Here is a 19,146-nt window from a genome sequence, read left to right on the forward strand (position 1 = left end):
TAACCTGTAGTTTGGTATGTAAAAAATATTTATCCATAAAATAATATGCTCTATAAAGATACATAAAGTTGAGTTTAACTCACTTTTGGGAGATGGGCTTCAAGAAGTCCTCCTCCGTCGTAAAAAGGGGCCGAAAAAAAAGCGTTCCAACCATTTTTTTCAACCGCATCAAGCTTTCTTATTCCACTTTCATTTCAGAAGAAACGGCTCGCCTCTACTTTACACTTTACACCAACCATATTGAATGGATGCACGTGATATTAAACAATAAAAACATCAAAGTTCTTAGCACGCTGGAAATTAAATAGACATAGTATAGACATTATAGAATGTTTACACACAAACTAGGGAGAGAAAGCCGGATTTCTTCTTCGTGGTGGATGCTGGGTGACCTCTCACAGCGCCACACGCCAGTAGGGGCGGAAAGAAGCACTACAGTAATGTGGTGTACTCGGAAAAAGGTGCACAAAATACAAAATCTAACTCACAGTAATGTCCGGGTATTTTTCGACATCCCCCAAATTTTTTTGTATCTACCATTTTTCATAGGTCCAATGGTCGTAAGTAGGGAAGCGTCTGTATTTTGTGAATTTTAGGGCAATAGTAGCGCTTTACAATACGACAAAAATATCAGTTTTCCATTAAAATATAAAATATCACATACTCCCCACAAAAATGTGGGAAAAAAAGATCTCAACACACACACAAACACGTCCGTCATTTTCAATTTTATTGTGCACAGCATGATATTGTACGAGTAAAGGCAAAGAGGAGAAAACAACTATATAAAAATATCACCTTTAGAGCCTCCTGTGAGGGGTACAAAAACTGCAGGTTGACTGAAATAAGAGTGAAAGCGTGCAAACGTGAAAAGCTGAGCCCTTGATGGGGACGTCACATTGACTTGACTAAAATTGCGAAACTGTGCAAAAGTTTTTACAAACTTTTGAAAAGTTATTCGTTTTTTATATTTCTTCACAAAAAAAAACATTTTATGAGCACCCAAGGTAATATTTTTTTATTCGAGATTAACCCAAAGAAAAAAAACCCCTCAAAGTCGGGAAGAAGGCTACAGCTAGCTAACTAGCAAAGTAGCAGCTAAAACAAATACACGCTGGCATGAAGTAACATTCAGTTTTACTGCGTAATTTTCATATACGCGACAACTGAGGGTTCGATTCCCGAACATGCTGGAATGCTAGTTAGCCGCTAACGCTTAGCCGTCCGAGTTTTTCGCGTTATGTCACGGGAGGCTAAATAAGGCGATTCGTGAACTTTTGTTTTCAAAAGATGAAGCGAGTGAGAAAGCAGCAGGTGGCGTGTTGGTGTTGAGGGCGGCGGACGGTGAAAAAAAAACGGGAGGCGGGTTCAGTGTGTCGGACTTTGGGAAAAGCCAGGTCGGGTTTGGGGGAACGGGAATGGGGTGGTTGTTTTTTGAAATGTCAGTGGACAAAAGGATCGACGATTGTTTAGCTGTGTGCGGCGTCAGCGGATTTAGGCTGATGCCGAGCTGCCGCTACCACCACCGTCTCGCCGTGCTCAAACATGAACATGGTGGATTTGGATTCTTCTAAATCAGGAGTGTCAAACTAATTTGAGCTATGGGCCACGTGCTAGAAAAAAAAATCTCACCGGGGCCGGACTAGTAGGTTTAAGAAAAAGAGAAAAAGAAAGGGAGGAAGAAATAGAGAGGGACAAAGAGAGATAAAAAGAGAACATGGGAGACAAGAAGATAGGGATGGTAAGACAGACAGAAATAGGGAGAACGAGTGATAGGAATAAAAGTCTAAGAACATAGAAGAGCGAGAAAGGGAGAAAATAGAGACAAAGAGACATAAATGAAAGCGGAAGAAACAAAGAGAAAGAAAAAAATCAAACAAATGAGAGGAGAGAAAAAAAACTGAGAGGAAAAGAGTAAGTGTGAAAAGGGGAGTGATAATGAAAGAAAGAGTGGGGGGGAAGCAGGGGAAAAAAGAAAAAGCAAGTGAAAATAATAAAAATATATGAACATGGAGAGAGCAGAATAGAAAAAGAAAGGGAGAACAAAGGAGAAAGAGATAGAAAATAGAGAGAAAGAGACGTAAAAGAAAGAGGAAGAAACAAAGAGAGAGAAAAAATTACAAAACTGCTACACCTCTCAGAACATAAAATGTGTTAGCGCACACGATAGCTAGCTGGGAGGAACTCGTCTCTGACTACCAGAACAAAGGGGGCTTTTGTGTGTATTAGGAATTTAAATCGTGTACTACCGGCTTACATACAGTATGTGGAAATTTGACGTCTATCTCCGTCAATGGCGCCGGATGTGCTGACAGATCTAAGCGATGCAAATTTCTGTATCCGACGTGTTATTTTTGTTTGATTTACATGTGGAACCTACTTTCTTCCGGGACATCGTGCCATCACAAAGCCGTCACAACCTTCGTATGAAAACGGGTTAGCACACATGATAGCTAGCTAGGAAGACAACATCTCTGACTGCCGCAACAAAAAAGTCTTTGGTGTCTACTCGGAGTTAAAATCGTTGACTATCAGCCTACTTGGAGTAAATGAAAATTTTACGTCCATCTTTGTCGATGGCACTGAACATGTTGAACATTGCAAAATGACACGAGAGGCCTGCTGTTGAGTACACGTGGAACCTACTTTTGCCTGGTCATTCTGCCATTACAATATTTTTTCACCATTTGGAAAACAAAATCTGTCAGCTTACGCACAGGACAGATAGCTAGGAATAAATCCTTTCTTACAGCAGTAATAAAGAGGTCTTTTTTTGTTCCCTGCCAGCCTGGACACAGCAAAAAGAAAATAGGAATTTAACGTCTATCTCTTTTAATGGTACTGAATGTGTTGATAGATCAAAACATTGCTAAAGGCATTGGTAAAGTACAAGGAACCCACCTTCGACATGATATAGTGCCATCACAAAGGCGGTTACAACAGCGAGCTTCTTTATCATTATGCATTATACGTCAGTTCATAATACGCTACAAAGCCTAGGAGCTGGGACTCTTACTCTCAGCCAAAAGGCCAAGCTAAGGTCCTAGCCTTAAAGCCTTGCTGAGAAACCAGCCATCTCTGATTGCCAGTACAAAGGGAGCTTTAGTGTGTGATAGGAATTAAATCATTTACTTCCAACCTACTTAAAGTAATGGAAAATGTGGAGTCCACAGCTATACCAGTCAATTGCATTGACGTGTTGAAAGATCAAAAAATGAAGGGGAAGATCTAAAACACAAAGGTATACCACCCCTTCCCGTCCCTTTGCTTGGAATGTCAAACCTGTAAGAATGTCCTTTTCAGATCCTGGCCCCGCCCTCCATCAAAATAACCCAACCCCCCCAATGAATTCCAATGATTCTTCCTCCTAGACTTCCTTGACGGTGCTGATCCGAACGTTGCTGAAACACCTCCCCATGGCCTCGAAGAGCGGGTCGCAGAAAGTGTGCACGCAGATGGAGTAGACGCGGCTGACGCAGTGGATCTCGATCATGTAGCTCTTGATGCAGGGCACCACTGCCCAGATGTGCACGAAAGACAGGATGGCGAAGAAGATGCCCCATATCAAGGCCAAAGGGATGCCCACCAGTGCCGTCAGCAGGCGGTAGCACCAGTACTTAGTGACGGTGAAGGTAGTGAAGCTGGCTTTCCACACACCGTCGAAGCTGTACGTGCCTGCCGGCTCAGCGATCACGTCCACGAAATCCACCTGAGGGGTTGAAGAAGACGGATAAAAAGGCGTTAAATTGGGAAAGGACATATACGGGTTTTGCTGTTCCAGCAGTAGTTCTCAATTGGCGATTCTAGTACATCTCAAGTACCTGAAAGCAATTCAGGGGTTCTCTGAGATCAACTTGACTGTCTTTCATTTGTAAATATACCTCAAAAACATCCCCCAAAACATCTAGTTATCCTTCACAAATATTTAAAATTAATAAAAAAAACGTTTCTGGTTAAAGAGCTGTTAGAGTTTAAGAATTATACATAAGTGAAGGTAACGTAATCCTCTAATTAGTAAGCCATATTCTCTCTCTATTTACGTTTCTTATAGGCATCCTGGCTTCTCCAACATGACCATGCCTGGTCAGATAAGGCTGAAGTTCACGTTGAAGCGCCAACTCAACACATACACTCCCATCATTCCTCACTGCTACTTGGTGAGCTCATCGTAAATATTTGTCCTTCTCAACCTTAGAAACCTTGCGGTGTTTTCATGAAGGCAACATCAAAATGGTTCGAGATAAACTACAATCGGGCTTGGCTTAAGCAATTAGTCTGCTAAAACAGCTAATGCTATCAAGATAGTTAACTCGATCAAGTGTAATTTTGTCTAATTTAGCTTTAGAGAGTTAGGAACATTGACCTAGTGATAATAAATGTAAGTAAATTCTTTCAAGTACATAATGTAATGTCCTCCCCGATGTGATCAATGATGCACTTGGTCGCTGATAAGTCTCTTCGCCAATTTTATAATAAAGTATCAGCCGTCAAAACATTTACACGAGAGCTACTGTTGGTCGAACTCACACCGTCCACGTCAACACACAGACTGACTTCAAAGCGCAAAGCGCCCGCATTTGTTGCTTTCTCCCTCCATCCCAACACGTCTTTTCTTAAAGGGACCATGCGTGAACACAAGCAACAGCAACAAAAGTAACAGAAATTGCAATATATTTCAGAGGGGTGGACTTAGCACAAAGGCTAGCAATGCTATATGTGTGGCCCATATCCGTTTGTCTAAAACATTTATAAACCCAAATATTTTGAAGTTCTTTTATCCCTGTGATGTCTTACATTTTAGTCAGCATTCCCACAAACATGCTAAAATGCATAGCCACACAACAGCATATGTCTAGCATGTAATTATGATATAATTAAGACATTTTAGATTGAATTTGGTGGTCCCTCTTAAATAAATTACATTTTGTTGGAAAAAGTGATCTAATGTATACAATACCATAACAAAATTGAGTAAACACTGTCAAGTAAATAAAGTTTAGATGCCCTGACCTAGCATAAAGACTAGCAATGCTACATGTGTGGCCAATACTCATTGGTTCTAAACATTTTCAAATAGCAAGCCACATATTTGAGCTAAATTCTTTTATCTCTGAGATGTCATTCATTTTTGTCAAAATTCTTAAATAAATGCAAAAAAACTAATATACATTAACATAAGTCTACCCATGTGTAACCGCGGTGTACTTGTCCCACCAAAGATCCACATTCACGCTGATGAGGTTTTTATTACAGTTACTGCAAATGAATGAGTCACAACATTAGCTTTTCTGCTGGCTTTGATCTCTTTGATCTCAGTAGCAGCTCTCTCTGGAAACTGCCCAAAGCATATCAAAGAGCTTTCTTTCCCATTTACATAAAATACATTTGTAGATAGATAGATAGATAGATAGATAGATAGATAGATAGATAGATACTTTATTCATCCCCGAAAACCAAAAGAAGAAGGCCTTTAAAAATGGTGATCAGCAGGAGCTAAAACGTGTACAGAAGGAGCTCAAAGCCCAGCTCCGGAAAGGGAAGGAGCAGTACAGGAGGAAGTTGGAGAAAAAGCTGCAGAACAACAACATGAAGGAGGTATGGGAAGGGATGAAAACAATTACTGGCTGCAGCACCAAGCAGGGTGTGGCTGTGGATATAGATGTGGGGCGAGTCAACCAGTTAAACACCTTTTTCAACAGGTTTGACCACTCCGCCTCATTTTAACAAGATACTTTTAACAAGAGATCGTATAGTGGATTTTTAACGTTTACAATGAATTCAACATATTTTTCTTTAGTCTGAATTTTAACCAACATCATCCTTTTTAATATATATGAGAAAATAGAAATAAGAACAATAATGAGTATAAAAACGGGTACAATTTACCTGCAAATGAATGAGTCACAACATTAGCTTTTCTGCTGGCTTTGATCTCTTTGATCTCTACAAGGGGAATTACATTTTAGTAAAACAGAAACAAGACGAAAATAAATCTAAACAGCTTGACAATATCAATCACATTACTGTGCATGTTGAGAGATTTGTCAGCTGGGGTTATAATGTTTAAAATTAACTTCTTTTGTGGAGCACCAAAAAATGTGTCTTACCAGTAGCAGCTCTCTCTGAAAAGTGCCAACAAACCCCGCCTCCCGGTCACATGTCAGAAGCCAAAACCAAACCCCACCCCATACCAGCAGGTGGCACTGTTGGACTCATCATTGCAGGACTCTTACCAAAAACTATACACATATTTCAGCAGGAATTTCAATGAAACAAAAGTTATTATTACACCCGTTACACATGTATCAAGTATTTATCATGTCAAATAAAGCTAATTCAATGACAAACATTGACCTAATACATGTATGCAATACAATGACAAATTTTAGTAAATCTTGTCAGGTAAATCAAGGTTAGACTTCATGACTTAGCATAAAGGCTAGAAATGTTACATGTGTGGCCAATTCGTATAGGTCAAAAACGTTTTCAAACCTCAACCAACACATATTGGACAAAGTTTGTTTGTCTCTGTGATGTCCTCAGTTTTAGTCAACTTTCTTACTTACATGCTAAAATAACATAGCTAACACCTGTTAGCATGAGTCTACATTCGCACCATTTATTAATGATATAACTAAGAAGACATTTCAGTTTGGATTTAGGAAGTCATAGTGTTTTATTATAAATGATCCACTAGCTAACTGTGTAAGTTTGCTTTATTTGGCACTAGCTGGGTAGAATCATTGAAATAACAAATACATACAGTACAAAACAGATTTGAGTAACTCCTGTCAAGTAAATCAAGTTTAGCATAATGGAAAAACATGCTACATTTGTGACCAATAGGAATGCGTCTAAAGCGGGGGTCTCAAATTTGCAGCCCGGGGCCCAATTAAAGCCCCAGGATGATAGTTTGAGACCCCTGCCTTAATATGAATGTTAAAAAGACAGTGTGTTTTATGTGCCCACTAGATGGCGCTGTATTCCGTCGTGCCACCGAAAACAAGTGCTAAAAGCACAACGGAAGAAGACAAAGTACGGAGACTAGAAGTGACCAAAATGCACGTTATTACTTTTGAAAATAAGAGAAATAAGAAAAGAAAAGAGAAAAACAAAAGAAAAGAAAAAAGGCCCAAAGGATAGAAAAAGAAAAGAGCGAAATAAAACAAATAAAAAGAGAAGGATAAAAATATGAAAAGAAAGAAGAGAAAATTGCATTTTTGCTTTCATTTTGTCTTTCTCTCTCTAAATACTTGCTTGTCTTTCTTTCCTTTTTTCTTCCTTTTTTCTTGTTTTTGCTTTCTTCTACTTTTCTTTCTATCTCCCCTTTCCTTTTTTGTCCATTTTTCTTATTTCTTCTTCCGTATTTCTTTTTATTCCTTTTAAAATATATATTTTCCATTCTTTAGGGCTTTTTTGAAAGGCTCGGTAAAAATCGTAGAAAAAGGTTGATTTTTTTTTCAGTTTCTTTAGTTTTTAGTCTTCCTTGGACTGAAATTTTGTTACACTACACATGACAGTGACATCTAGTGGACAAATATAAAACACTTTCCCTTAAAAACAGCATACTGTTTTTATCAGTGCTGTTTTTGTGAAAACCCCATTTGGCCCAACCTCTACCGGACCCTATCTTCATCAGCCCCCAACTTGAGTTTGAGACCCCTGCCCTAAAAGATTCACAATTTAAGTTGTCCCTGTGATGTCATCCATTTTAGGCAACGTTCTCCGCAACATTCCTTCATACACGCTAAAACACATAGCTAACACACATTAGCATATGTCTTCACTTGTATCATGTATTCAATATCTAATTAAAAAGATATTTTAGATTGAATTCTGGCATCGCCGCTACAATATTTCCTCATAAATGATGGGATAGCTAGCTGTCAAGGAATGGCAGAAAACTTCGTACAAGCACCTTTAGCAATAGTATTCTAATCATACAAATAAAGAAACCGTGATCAGACTACACAAACGTTTTGGGTTTAAGACGAAACTCCTGATATGGAAATACAATTTAGTGAATTATTGCTGCTGTTAAATGTTATTGCAATTAATTTATTTGCACTATTGTTAGAATTTTCAGTGCATTATTATAACTTAGGCCAGTTTTTTAAGCACTATCTTGTGATTATTATTTTTTTTAGCCTATCCTTCTTGATAGTCTTTTATCTTTTTTTCTTTTTAAAGTCTTTATTACATGTTTTACCACGGAGTGCCATGTCTAATCTCGTTGCATACAATGTTTCAAAAAGTTTGTATGAATGAATATCCTGTCCTATCCTAGCCTATCCTATCCTATCCTATCCTATCCTATCCTATCAAGTCAAGTCATGTTTATTTGTATAGCCCTTTTCCACGAGGAGTCTCAAAGGGCTGGACAGACCACAAATTATTGCCTAGATCCCTGATCTAAAACCTACATGAGGGCAAGGAAAAACTCAAAAACCCAACATGAGGAAAACAAAGAAACCTTCAGAAGGGACCGCAAAGGAGGTAATCCGCCTTCCAGGATGACCAGGCTGAAACAGAGCCTTCGCTGCAGGTCTACTAGTGATCCCAAAAGCCAAGAAGAAATAGGAAGGTTCGAGAGCGTTCTCCATTCAGCCCCCGGTGCTGTGGAATGCACCGCTCTCCGAGATTCTATTTGCAACCTCAGTGGAACTGTTTAAATCTAAGCTTGAAAAACACTTATATTCTATAGTTAATTAATGACCTATATTTCATGTTATCCTATCCTATCCTATCGTATCCTATCCTACCCTATCCTGTCCTATCCTGTTGTATCCTGCCCTGCCCTATCCTATCCTATCCTATCCTATCCTATCCTATCCTATCCTATCCTATCCTATCCTATCCCATCCCATCCTATCCTATCCTATCCTATCCTATCCTGTCGTATCCTGTCGTATCCTGCCCTGCCCTGCCCTGCCCTGCCCTGCCCTGCCCTGCCCTGCCCTATCCTATCCTATCCTGTTTTTTGCTTTCTCTTACAAACAGGTGAAAAATAAATCTGTTTCAATCTAAACATGTATAAAAAGTTCACAAAGCCACTCTTTGTAGGTTTATGGATTTAAAAGGTTCATTAGATACTGTATGAATGTAGGCAAAGCTATTCATAAAATGTGCTTTTGTCTTCCTTTTTTTTAACCCAGGCATGTTAACTTGGAAAACTCTGTGTTTTCTTTATGAGGGGGTGGATTCCAAAACCATAACAGATAAAGAATGCAAGATCAAAACGGCCTTTTTATAAAGGCCAAATTAGAATCTCATGGAAGCGTGTGATCCCCCCGTCGCCCTGACAACTGTGTTATTGCTCCAAAAACAAATGTGTCCGTCTATTCTGAGAGCGCTATCTTCAAAACAAAGTGGCACAGAGGCATGTTAATGGATTCTTGTGTTGCTTTGAGGGGCTTCAAGCGTCACAGGAAGTGGGGCTTCGCTCCACATCCTGTTTCACAATAAAATGGTGACAATTAACAATACAAAAGCCATCCATCATGCACAACAGCTTGGTCTTTAAAGTTTTTTTAAGGTAAAACTCATATTTTAACTCATGTTTCCAACAAAAAACAGTTCTACATGAATAATGTGTATATTGGCATGTCCTAAATACACAACAATGGGCTGGTCATCAAGCAAACAATGGATTGGTCGCTGTCCAATGTCAAATATAGACAACCAATTATTTGATTATTAGGCCACAGAGACTGGTCACAAACCTACACTGATACGCACTAATTTATATCAAAAATAATCCTATGATGGCAATACATTTTTACAAGATTTACTATATCTTTATGTATTTTACTAGTGGCATATACATTTGTTGATTTTAGGTTTTGTTTGGTTTGTAATTTATAATACACACACACATTTATATATATATATATATATATATATATATATATATATATATATATGATCCAGTATTTGGGGTGTTTTTTACAAATGTATTCCAATTTTGTATTTTTTACCAAACAGCGCAGCTTGGAGGGAGATATTTTCAATCAAATGAACAATTTGGGGGTTCTTTAAAAACATCAAACCAACTTCAGGTGTTTGTTTTTCATTGCAATCGAGCAGGTTGGGTCAAGAGATTGGGGCTGCGGGTAGAAAAACTCCAAAATCCGTACAGCTCCTTTGAGAAATCCCGTTTGTGTTCTCAACTTCAGCTACTTCATTCATTTCCATTAGCTATGGTATCGTAACCATGCTGGAATGCTTCATGCAGATTGAAACCGTTCATCTGCCTTACTGACAATCACTGTCGCATCTTCGAATGCAAAAATACCCACAAGTTTCCACGATGACCAAGCGGAAGGAGTGCGTCTGAACGGAAAGTCACGTGCGACCGGAGTCGAACAGGCCGCGTGGTTCTGATGCGGACCCGAAATTGAGACCAGCTGCGGAAGCTGCGGCTCCCTTCAACCGCCTTCTGTACTTTGTTGTGTGCTTGCTGCAAGGGTTTCCCTGTTTGCGCTTGGCAGAGTTGAGTCAGCGAGCTCAAATCGCCAGGCAACGGCCTGGAAAACTTGACGTTCCCTTTCGGAGGTCGGGCACGAAGCCCAAAAGGTGATTCTCTTCGCTTCGGAATGCTAGAGTGAAGGAATTCCTTTATGAGTGATTTTTTTCTGGTACTGTTTTAAACTGGTTTTGTTCCTATCGCACAGACCGACATTTCTTTGTAGGTACGGATGCAAGTTCCTCCAGAACCCATGAAATTACATGTGGGGTTCCCTAAGGTTCAATTTTAGGCCCGGTACTTTTTAATATGTACCTGCTTCCCCTTGGGCATGTCATCAGGAGAAACTGAGTCAACTTTCATAGTTACGCTGATGACACCCAGCTCCATATTGGCGTGTCCCCTGATGACACAAGTCCAATGGATACCCGTTTAAATTGCATTTCAGGTATCAAGAAAACTTCGTACAGCTCAACCTGGACAATCAGAGGTTTTACTCATTGGTCCTAAAAGTTGGAGAGAAAAACGTTTACCAAAACTACAATATCTCAGACTCTTTAATTATATTAAAAACGTTATTTTCGACTCTGAGATCAATTTTATCCCACATATCAAAAACATAACTAAAATTGGTGTTTATCTCAAGAATAAAGCCAGAGTGCGCCCATTTGACTCTCAGGCAAACACGGAGGTACTAATGCATGCTTTTATATATTCTCGTTTAGATTATTGTAATGCCCTGCTCGCTGGTCTTCCCAAAAAGAGTATTGTTAGCTTATAGCTATTACAACACTCAGCAGCATGGGTGCTTACGGGGACCGAGGGGAGGGATCACATTACTCCAGTTTTAAAATCACTGCATTGGCTCCCTGTGCATTTCAGGATCAATTTGAAGGTGCTTTTACTTGTTTTTTAATGTCTAAATGGTCTTGGCCCATCCTATTTGTCTGATTTGCTTTTATATTAGTTTTTTTTAATGTCTTTGTTTTTCTCCTTTTTATGGATTTGTATATCTTTAATGGATTTTTTTTTCTTATTTTTTTAATTATCCATTTATTTTTTATGATTTATTTTTTCAATTCAAAATGTATTTATTTTTCTTATTTTTTATTGATTTATATATTTATATTGGATTGTTTTTTATTCTCATTTTTTTACTTATCCATTTTTTTTAAATAATTTTTTTAATTCAATTTTTTTTAGTTTTTGTGATTTTTCTATTGTACTTATTTTTCTCTTTTTGAAATTATTTATATATTTTAAATAAATGTGTTTTTTTTCTTAATTTAATTTCATCCATTCATTTTCTTAATTTATTATATACGTTTTTATATTAGCTATTGTGATTTTTTTTCATTTGAGATTTAATTTTCTCTATTTTTTATTTCTCTATTTACTCATTCTCTGTCTTTATTTTTATTTTGTTTTTTTTTTTAAATATATTTTGTTATATATATATATATATATATATATATATATATATATATATATATATATATATACACACAATACATACACTTACAGTACTGCATTTCATTTGTTAAGTCGTTGTTTCCACTATGTTTTGCATGACATGTAATTAGAGACGGAGCAGCGCGTGTAATAAAACGTTTCCAAAGGGGTTTGTTAACATTGTGGTGTTTCGTGAGGGGAGCTCAGAGAGTCTGACTCATTTGTCATAAGAAGCACAGCAGTAAAAGACACAACTTGACTTCTCTTCATCTTGACACGCGAGCAAGATGGGAAAAATGTGAGGACACCAGACTTGCAGCCTTCAAATTTGTATCTGAACTAGTGACTCTTCTAAAGTGTATTACCTGAATAAATTCTTCATATAATTATCTTTAATAATAATAATAATAATAATAATTTCCTTGTATTGTCATTCTGTGTAACAATGTACACAGAACGAAATGTCGATTGCACCTGACCCGTTGTAGCGAGCCGATGCAGCCGCAGCCAACAGAGGGCGCCGCCGGCCACTTTTTAAGTCTTAGGAATGACTCGACTAAAATATGTATAATATGATTTAAATCAGAGACACTTTTATGGTCATCTTCTTACATCGTTCCATAAATGAAATGAATGTTTCTACTGTGTACTGTCAAAAACCGGAAAAGGATCAGGACCCAAACGCGTGACGTTCTCACACAAGCCTTTTATTTAACAGGAAATGGGGAGTCATGCACGTTAGGCAGCGGTCTGGCGTGGGAAGACAGAAAGCCAGAGACCGACGAGATCGATTCCAATTGCCCGAGCAGATATCGGACGGATGAGGTCGATACCGGATAGGACGGGTCAGACAGAAATGATAATGATACAGGATATCGAAATAAACAGGACAAACTAGACTGGAACGAAAACTGGAGAGAATAATAAACGGGACAAAAATAGACGGGAGCAAAACTGGAAACCAATATTTAAAAAGACAAAATAAAAGGGAACAATATCGGACAGGAAATACCAACAGGAAAACAGGACCGAGTCAGAACCCACGTCTTGCGGGGAAGAGGTTCGTTGACGGGCTGACAAAGGAATAATGAGAGCACTGAGCTTAAAAAAACGGAAAGCCAATCTGTCAATGAGCCGCAGCTGGCGCCACACCGGCGGGACAATTGGGCGCCATGGCAACCGTGACAGTGTACATTTAATTATTCTCCCTTTCCCCTCTCGCTCTCCGCTCACTCTCGCTTTACCCTTCTCTCTCTCTCTCGCTTTCTCTATCGCTCTCTCACTTTTTGCTCCCTTTCTCTCTCTCTCTCTCTCGCACTTGCTTTACACTTTCTCTCTTCCGCTCTCTCTTGCCTGCTCTCGCTTTTCGCTCTCTCTCTCTCACTCTGGCTTTTCACACTCTCTCTTTCTCTCTCTCTCTTGCTCTCACTTGTTGCTCTCTCTCTCTCCTGTTTTCCTCTCTCTCTCTCTCTCTCTCTCTCTCTTTCTCTCTCTCTCTCTCTCTCGCACTTTTCTCTCTCCCTCTCTTTCTTTCTTTCTCTCTTGCTTTCCCCTCTCTCTTTCTCACTTACCCTTCTCACTTTCTCCGATCTCTCTCTCTCTTTCTCTCTCTCTCTCTCTCTCTCTCTCTCTCTCTCTCTCTCTCTCTCTCCTTCTCTCTAATCTACTAGTCCGGCCCCCGAGTGAATGTTTGTTCTATCGTGTGGCCCCTGAGTTAAAAAAAATTTGACACCCCTGCCTTAAATGAAAGCTGGTATAGTCATTGATACAGAAACAAAATGGAAGGAAAAAAATGTGACTGAAATCATTTAAAAGAAAAACACAAGACACTTGAAATCACAGCATAATATTACTTACTTTAAGTCGAGTATCGGATTCCCCAATGATGCTTTCAACCAATCAGTACGAGGCAAATTCGTGCGGGATGGTGCAACCCCCAATCCCACATGACATAAATTAATGTTTCGCCCGATGTTTTTTAATATTTTATTGCTTTCTCTCTGTTCCAAAATCAAACAATGTAACTAGTGACAAAGGACAGCACGATCATCACATGAAAATTGACTCCACCTCGTGATGCAATGTCACCGCCCTACAGGTTTCATGTGGATTTGTTAAAAACCCAAAAAAGTGGTTTTACTAAACTCTCCCATTTGGTGTTTAAGTATTGGGATCTTAGTTCGATCTAATAACGAATCCCTTACTCGCTTTATGGTTAAATTAAGGTTTTTCCTAATCCAGCTTCCCATAAAAGTTAATTGACCAATCATATTGCAGATAACAAAACAAACTGAATTTTTTCATAACTCACAATTTTTTCAAAAGTCCAAAAACGACCTAGGTTTTCAAGAAACTGTTGATGTGAAAGTGAGGATTTTTTTTTGAGTCAGCAATAACATATTTACCGACCACTTTTGCTCAGCGTCCAATGCAATGGGATTCAAACCCGGATCCTGGCAGTAAGTATGCCGAATCCACTTCACTATTAGGATGGTGTATGACATTGGAAAAGGCATTCGACTCACAATGAAATAACGGAGTAGTATGGGAAAGAGGTACGCTTTAGCAACGTTGTACAACGTAGTAGTGAGTCAAAAATAGTGTGATGACATGAAATAGAATGCCTTTTCCTATGTCATCTAAATCCCTAGTGGTCTAGTGAACACACAGTTGATTTAGGCCTGTTATTATGTTTCTTTCGTGCAGTGGTTAGCACGTTTGCCTAACAAGAAAGAAGTACCCAGTTCGGTACCGGGTTGTGGGACAGGGGAGGGATGGACGCCACCAGGCTGTACTTGTCCAAGACACACCACAGGAAATGGTGCAATTAAAATCATAGAGGTTAAGGGTTCCAACCAACCAACCATTATTATTATTTATAATAATGTTATCGTTATTCTTAATATTGTTATTCATGAGCCGGGCGGTGAGAATACCGACGGTCATTAAAGTGGTCCTTGTTACAAAAAAGGTTGCCGCCCACTGTTCTACATAGTGAGTCTTGCTGTGAGTAAATAGGTTCCGCATTGATAGGGGCCCCTTTCCTCACATGGTTAGTCTGTGCCTCGCCAAAATCCTATTTGATTTCTATAACTGTTTATTTTGTTTTTATTGTATTTCAACCATTGTGTGTGTCTGCGTATAACGTGCTTCAGGTTATCGGGCGGGGATAAAGGAGGGGGGTTTATTGTTTTATTTATTGCCTGAGGTTGACAGGTATGCTCAAAAAGTGCTAACATTTTTACTGGTAGTTCATTATCCCTTAAATGACATGTTTTAGAGTGGTTGGGGGCCCGGGGGGCTGCAAAATGACAGAGCTGGGGTGGTCACGTGGGTAGAAGGGAACCATAAAAGGGCGTGGCCACGTCAGAATTAAAGCATGCTCGCAACTCGAATGGGTGTTTCCCAAGTTTTAGAACTTTTCCACGGACACGCGTGTGCGTCACTCCTGCCGGCTGGCAACAGGTGGCGCCACCCCCACCTTCCTTTTTATATGAAGGAAACCCCAACGGTGTATGAACATAGAGGAAAAGTCATTTTTAAATCCGGGAAAATTTCTTATGCTTAATTGCCGTTGCGTTTTGAATATGTGTATTTCAGTTGAAGTGACGTCATAACTAAGAAAAAACAACATCTCCTCACCTTGACTACGTCGTCGTTAACGTGCTTGGGGTCTCTGTTGACCAGGTCGATCTCTTTGGTGTGCACGTCGTCCATCATGGACTTTTCGTTGAGGCTGTCGTTTTCCATGTCCGCTTTCTTGTTGTTGGGCTTGTAAATGTTGCCTTGCTTGCGGATGAAGGGCGAGTGTGCAAAATCCTGCGAGAGACCGAGAAGGAGTGAGGCTGAGGGACGACGAAGAAAAAAGAGGAGGAGGAAGAAAGAGTGAGAGAGCGCACTTGCAAAAAAAAAGTGGAGAGCGGAGAGAGTGGCGGCTGTGCGGGGTGGAGCGCGGCCACACCCCTCGAAAAACAGCCGCAAGGGGTCCTCACCCCACCTCTCACACCGAGTCTCGTTGGCCGTGCGTAATTACGCACGGAGGGGGACACCGCCGGTGGCGTACGGCGGGGGTGCCAAACTCATTTGAGCTCCGGGGTCACGTGATAGGAAAAAACACGGGAGAGACAAAACGAGAGAAAGAAAAAGTGAGAAGAGAGATAGAGACAGGGAGAAATGGAGAGAGGAAAAGAGAGAAAAAGAGATACGGAGAAAGAGAGAAAGGAAGTATGAAAATAAGTAAAAGAGAGAGAGAAAGAGAGGAAGAAAGAGAGAAACAAAAGGAGAGAGGAACAGAGAGTGAGCTAGAGAAAGACAGAGAAAAAGGGAGACAGAAAATAATAAAAAGAGAAACAAAATGAGAAAGAGAAAGAGAGAGGAAGAGAGAGAGAGAGAGAAAGAGAGAGACAGAAACAGAAAGAGAGAGAAACAGAGAGAGAGAGAGAGAGGGGGGAACAGAGAGAAAGGGAGAAAGAAAATAATAAAAAGAGTGAGACAGAAAGAGAAACACAAGGAGATAAAGAAAAAAGAGACACCGGAGGAGAGAAACAGGAGGAGAGAAACATAAAGAAAGAATCATAAAGTGAGAGAAAGAGAGAGAAAAGGAGAGAGAGAAAAAGAGAGAGAGAAAAAAAGAGCGAAACAGAGAGAGAGAGAAAAAGAGAGAGGGGGGAAGAAAGAAAGACAGCAAGAGAGAAAGAAGGAAAGAAAAAAAGAAAGAAAGAAAGAAAGAAAGACAAAAAGAAAGATTTTTGCTGCAGGGATGGGATTCTTTCGGAAACGATGCAGCTAATTCTTTTGTGCTTCTCACACCATTGTCACAAAATGATGAGGGCCACATTTGGCCCACGGAGCATATTTTAGATACATGTGCCATACAGCATGGATATAGAATTGTTCAATCATTTCCAGGACACTGATATTTCCGAAGAATCTCCCTTATCATCGTTAATACCACAAAACCCGCAAATCAGAGAAATTGAATTTACCAAATTGCCCAATTTTGAAGCAGATGTCGGAAACCGGTAGCCGAGTGCGTAATGTTCTTAAAACGGACTCAATTTTTTACAGGAAAATATTTAGAATGTTATGTGATTTTACTATGCAGAAAAAAAGGTCAAACATAATAAACCCAAAGGTGGTTTCCGGAAAAATATTCTACGTGCAGACGCCATCTTCTGGCTGAAATCCTCATTGCAGCTCCTTCTGTTGCGTGTGCTGGTATGTAAAATTCTTACATGCGCTTGGATAGCCTATTTCTATTTCTTTTTCATCTTTTTGGAGGTTTGGGTTGGCATTTGGTCTGTATTTGAAACAGTTCTTTTCTTACTTTCACCATTTTCATCCAAAAAGAAAACCATGACCATTTACGTGGTATTCCTTGGTACCCCCAACCCTCTCCACCCCTTCCCTTCAACAGACTGGCTTCCTGGCCATAACACCGATGATAAAAGTAAGAAAAAAGCAGATGGGCCTGATGGAAAAATCATGTATAAAGGCTCTTTGAACTCAGTTTGGCATTGTTAACACTCACTTAATAGAAAAAATATGTAATTTTAAACTTTCAAAGGATACCTCAAGCTACGCACCCCGACTTTGGCAATACTGTATAAGAAATTTTAAGTCTTAATATTTCATAATCATTTCTTTCTTCAACTGCTTTTGTTGCACGAGCAGGGATGTGAAATTTTTAGATGCGCTCGAACAAACTCTTCCTTTTTCAGGTTTTTAGGGGTTTGGTCTGTATTTCAAACAGTCCTTCTCTCACTTTCACCATTTACATCCTGGAAAAAAGAAAACCTCCGCCTCTGTTTTCTACTTTTCCTTTCTTCTATCCCTAACTTTCACAAGAAACTTTATTATTGGTCTAAAAAGGCAATTATATCCCCTTAATCACAATAAATTCTCAATACGAGTTGTCGGTTTGGCCACGTCTCTTGAAATAATGTTACCCGATAACATTGACCTCTTTTTAACGTCAAATGGTTAGCATGAATGCTAAAGTCTTCATTAAAATCTAAAATAATTAAACTTGTTTACAAAAGAAAACGGAGAGCACGTGGCCGCAAAGCAGCGCGTGATACCGTGACGTCATCGCCCAATTTTTGCGTGCGAGGGAACTACTTTTTCTGAAGTTATTGGAAACAGCGTGCGCAGCTGACATCCTTTTACGCACGGGAAATCCACGCGCGAAATATTTCGCGCACTCGTGCCAATGGGTCGTGGGGTCCTTTACATTCAATCAGCTGGTGTAAGAGAGTGGGGTGGGGGGCTGGTCGTCGTGCAGCCCAAAATACTCCTCAAAAACACGCAACAAATAGAACCCTAAAAACCCACTCGTGTACTGTACCTCCTCTGGTTCGGTGTTTTTCAGTCCTCCAGCCATAGTGTGGTCCTCCTAGCGAAATAAAAAGAATCCAAGAGCCGAGAAGGCGTGGAGTTCGAGGTGTGTGCGTGGGGGTTCCCACGGTGATTTATCCGCGACCTTCCTTCTCCCCCCTCTGAACGTGCTTAGAATGGAACATCAGGAAGCTTCGGAGGCTGTAGCAGGGAGCGTTGAGATCTGCACGCGCGTGCGTGCACGTGGGGGTAAGGGAGGCGTTGGCGTGGCGTGGAAGTTGCAAGAGGCGCAAAACAAGCAGCTTCTTGTCGGCGGAAAGGTTGGCGTTAATTGGGAGTGACAAGGTGTTTATGTACGCGTGCGCCGGTTCAAGTGGCGCGAGAACTTTGCCGCGTGGGGGAAGATGGAAAAAGAGGGGAAAACGCATGAGTGGTCTTTTGCCAAGCTTCTGCACAAGAGCTGTATTCAATATCGTTGTAATTAAAGTGATTCTTTGATTTACGAGCTTGTTCCAAGACTAAGCTCAACTCGTTAGTCAAATCCAGTTTCCTTTTGGAATTAATTCATAATACTGAATATGTGCACCGCTGTTTTAAAGACAGATAATGGGGATACGATAAAATAGATCACTAAAAGTAAATAAGGGCAATTTGTTTTAATATTTATTTTATTCAAATATATACAGGAATATTTACACGAAGGCATCACAAGGCGTTTGAGCATGTGCACCTTTGATTCCTGAAGAAAATCGGTCTTTAATAAGACTTTGTTTTTTTCGACCAACTGCAGTGTCAAATTAAAGGAAAAAAGAAATAAATGAAAATGACAACATTGTCACATTTTGCGGGCGGACCCAAAAGCAGGGATGCCGGCATGGAGACAGTTTGTGTTC

The 19,146-nt window shown here is 39.8% G+C and overlaps 1 protein-coding gene across 1 annotated transcript; it reads right to left on the reverse strand.

Annotated features, from left to right (window-relative positions):
• Nucleotides 1-1,095: 1,095 nt before the first annotated feature.
• Nucleotides 1,096-18,455, reverse strand: cav1 (caveolin 1). Its single transcript, XM_088340427.1, has 3 exons — nucleotides 18,264-18,455; nucleotides 15,560-15,736; nucleotides 1,096-3,709 (listed from the first exon to the last, which is right to left on the reverse strand). The coding sequence occupies exons 1-3, from the start codon at nucleotides 18,297-18,299 to the stop codon at nucleotides 3,368-3,370; spliced, it is 555 nt and encodes a 184-aa protein (XP_088196553.1). The 5' UTR covers nucleotides 18,300-18,455; the 3' UTR covers nucleotides 1,096-3,367.
• Between the last annotated feature and the right edge of the window lie 691 nt (nucleotides 18,456-19,146).

This window comes from Urocampus carinirostris, chromosome 7 (genome assembly GCF_059441175.1).
Source record: "Urocampus carinirostris isolate Australia breed hairy pipefish chromosome 7, RoL_Ucar_1.0, whole genome shotgun sequence".
Lineage (NCBI taxonomy): Eukaryota > Metazoa > Chordata > Actinopteri > Syngnathiformes > Syngnathidae > Urocampus > Urocampus carinirostris.

Excerpts from the sequence above, each read along its gene's own strand:
- cav1 (XM_088340427.1), bottom strand. The coding sequence starts at position 18,299 with ATGGCTGGAGGACTGAAAAACACCGAACCAGAGGAG. Across the intron at positions 15,737-18,263 it reads AAAACACCGAACCAGAGGAG|GATTTTGCACACTCGCCCTT; the intron begins GTACAGTACACG and ends GGTCTCTCGCAG. Across the intron at positions 3,710-15,559 it reads TTAACGACGACGTAGTCAAG|GTGGATTTCGTGGACGTGAT; the intron begins GTGAGGAGATGT and ends TCAACCCCTCAG.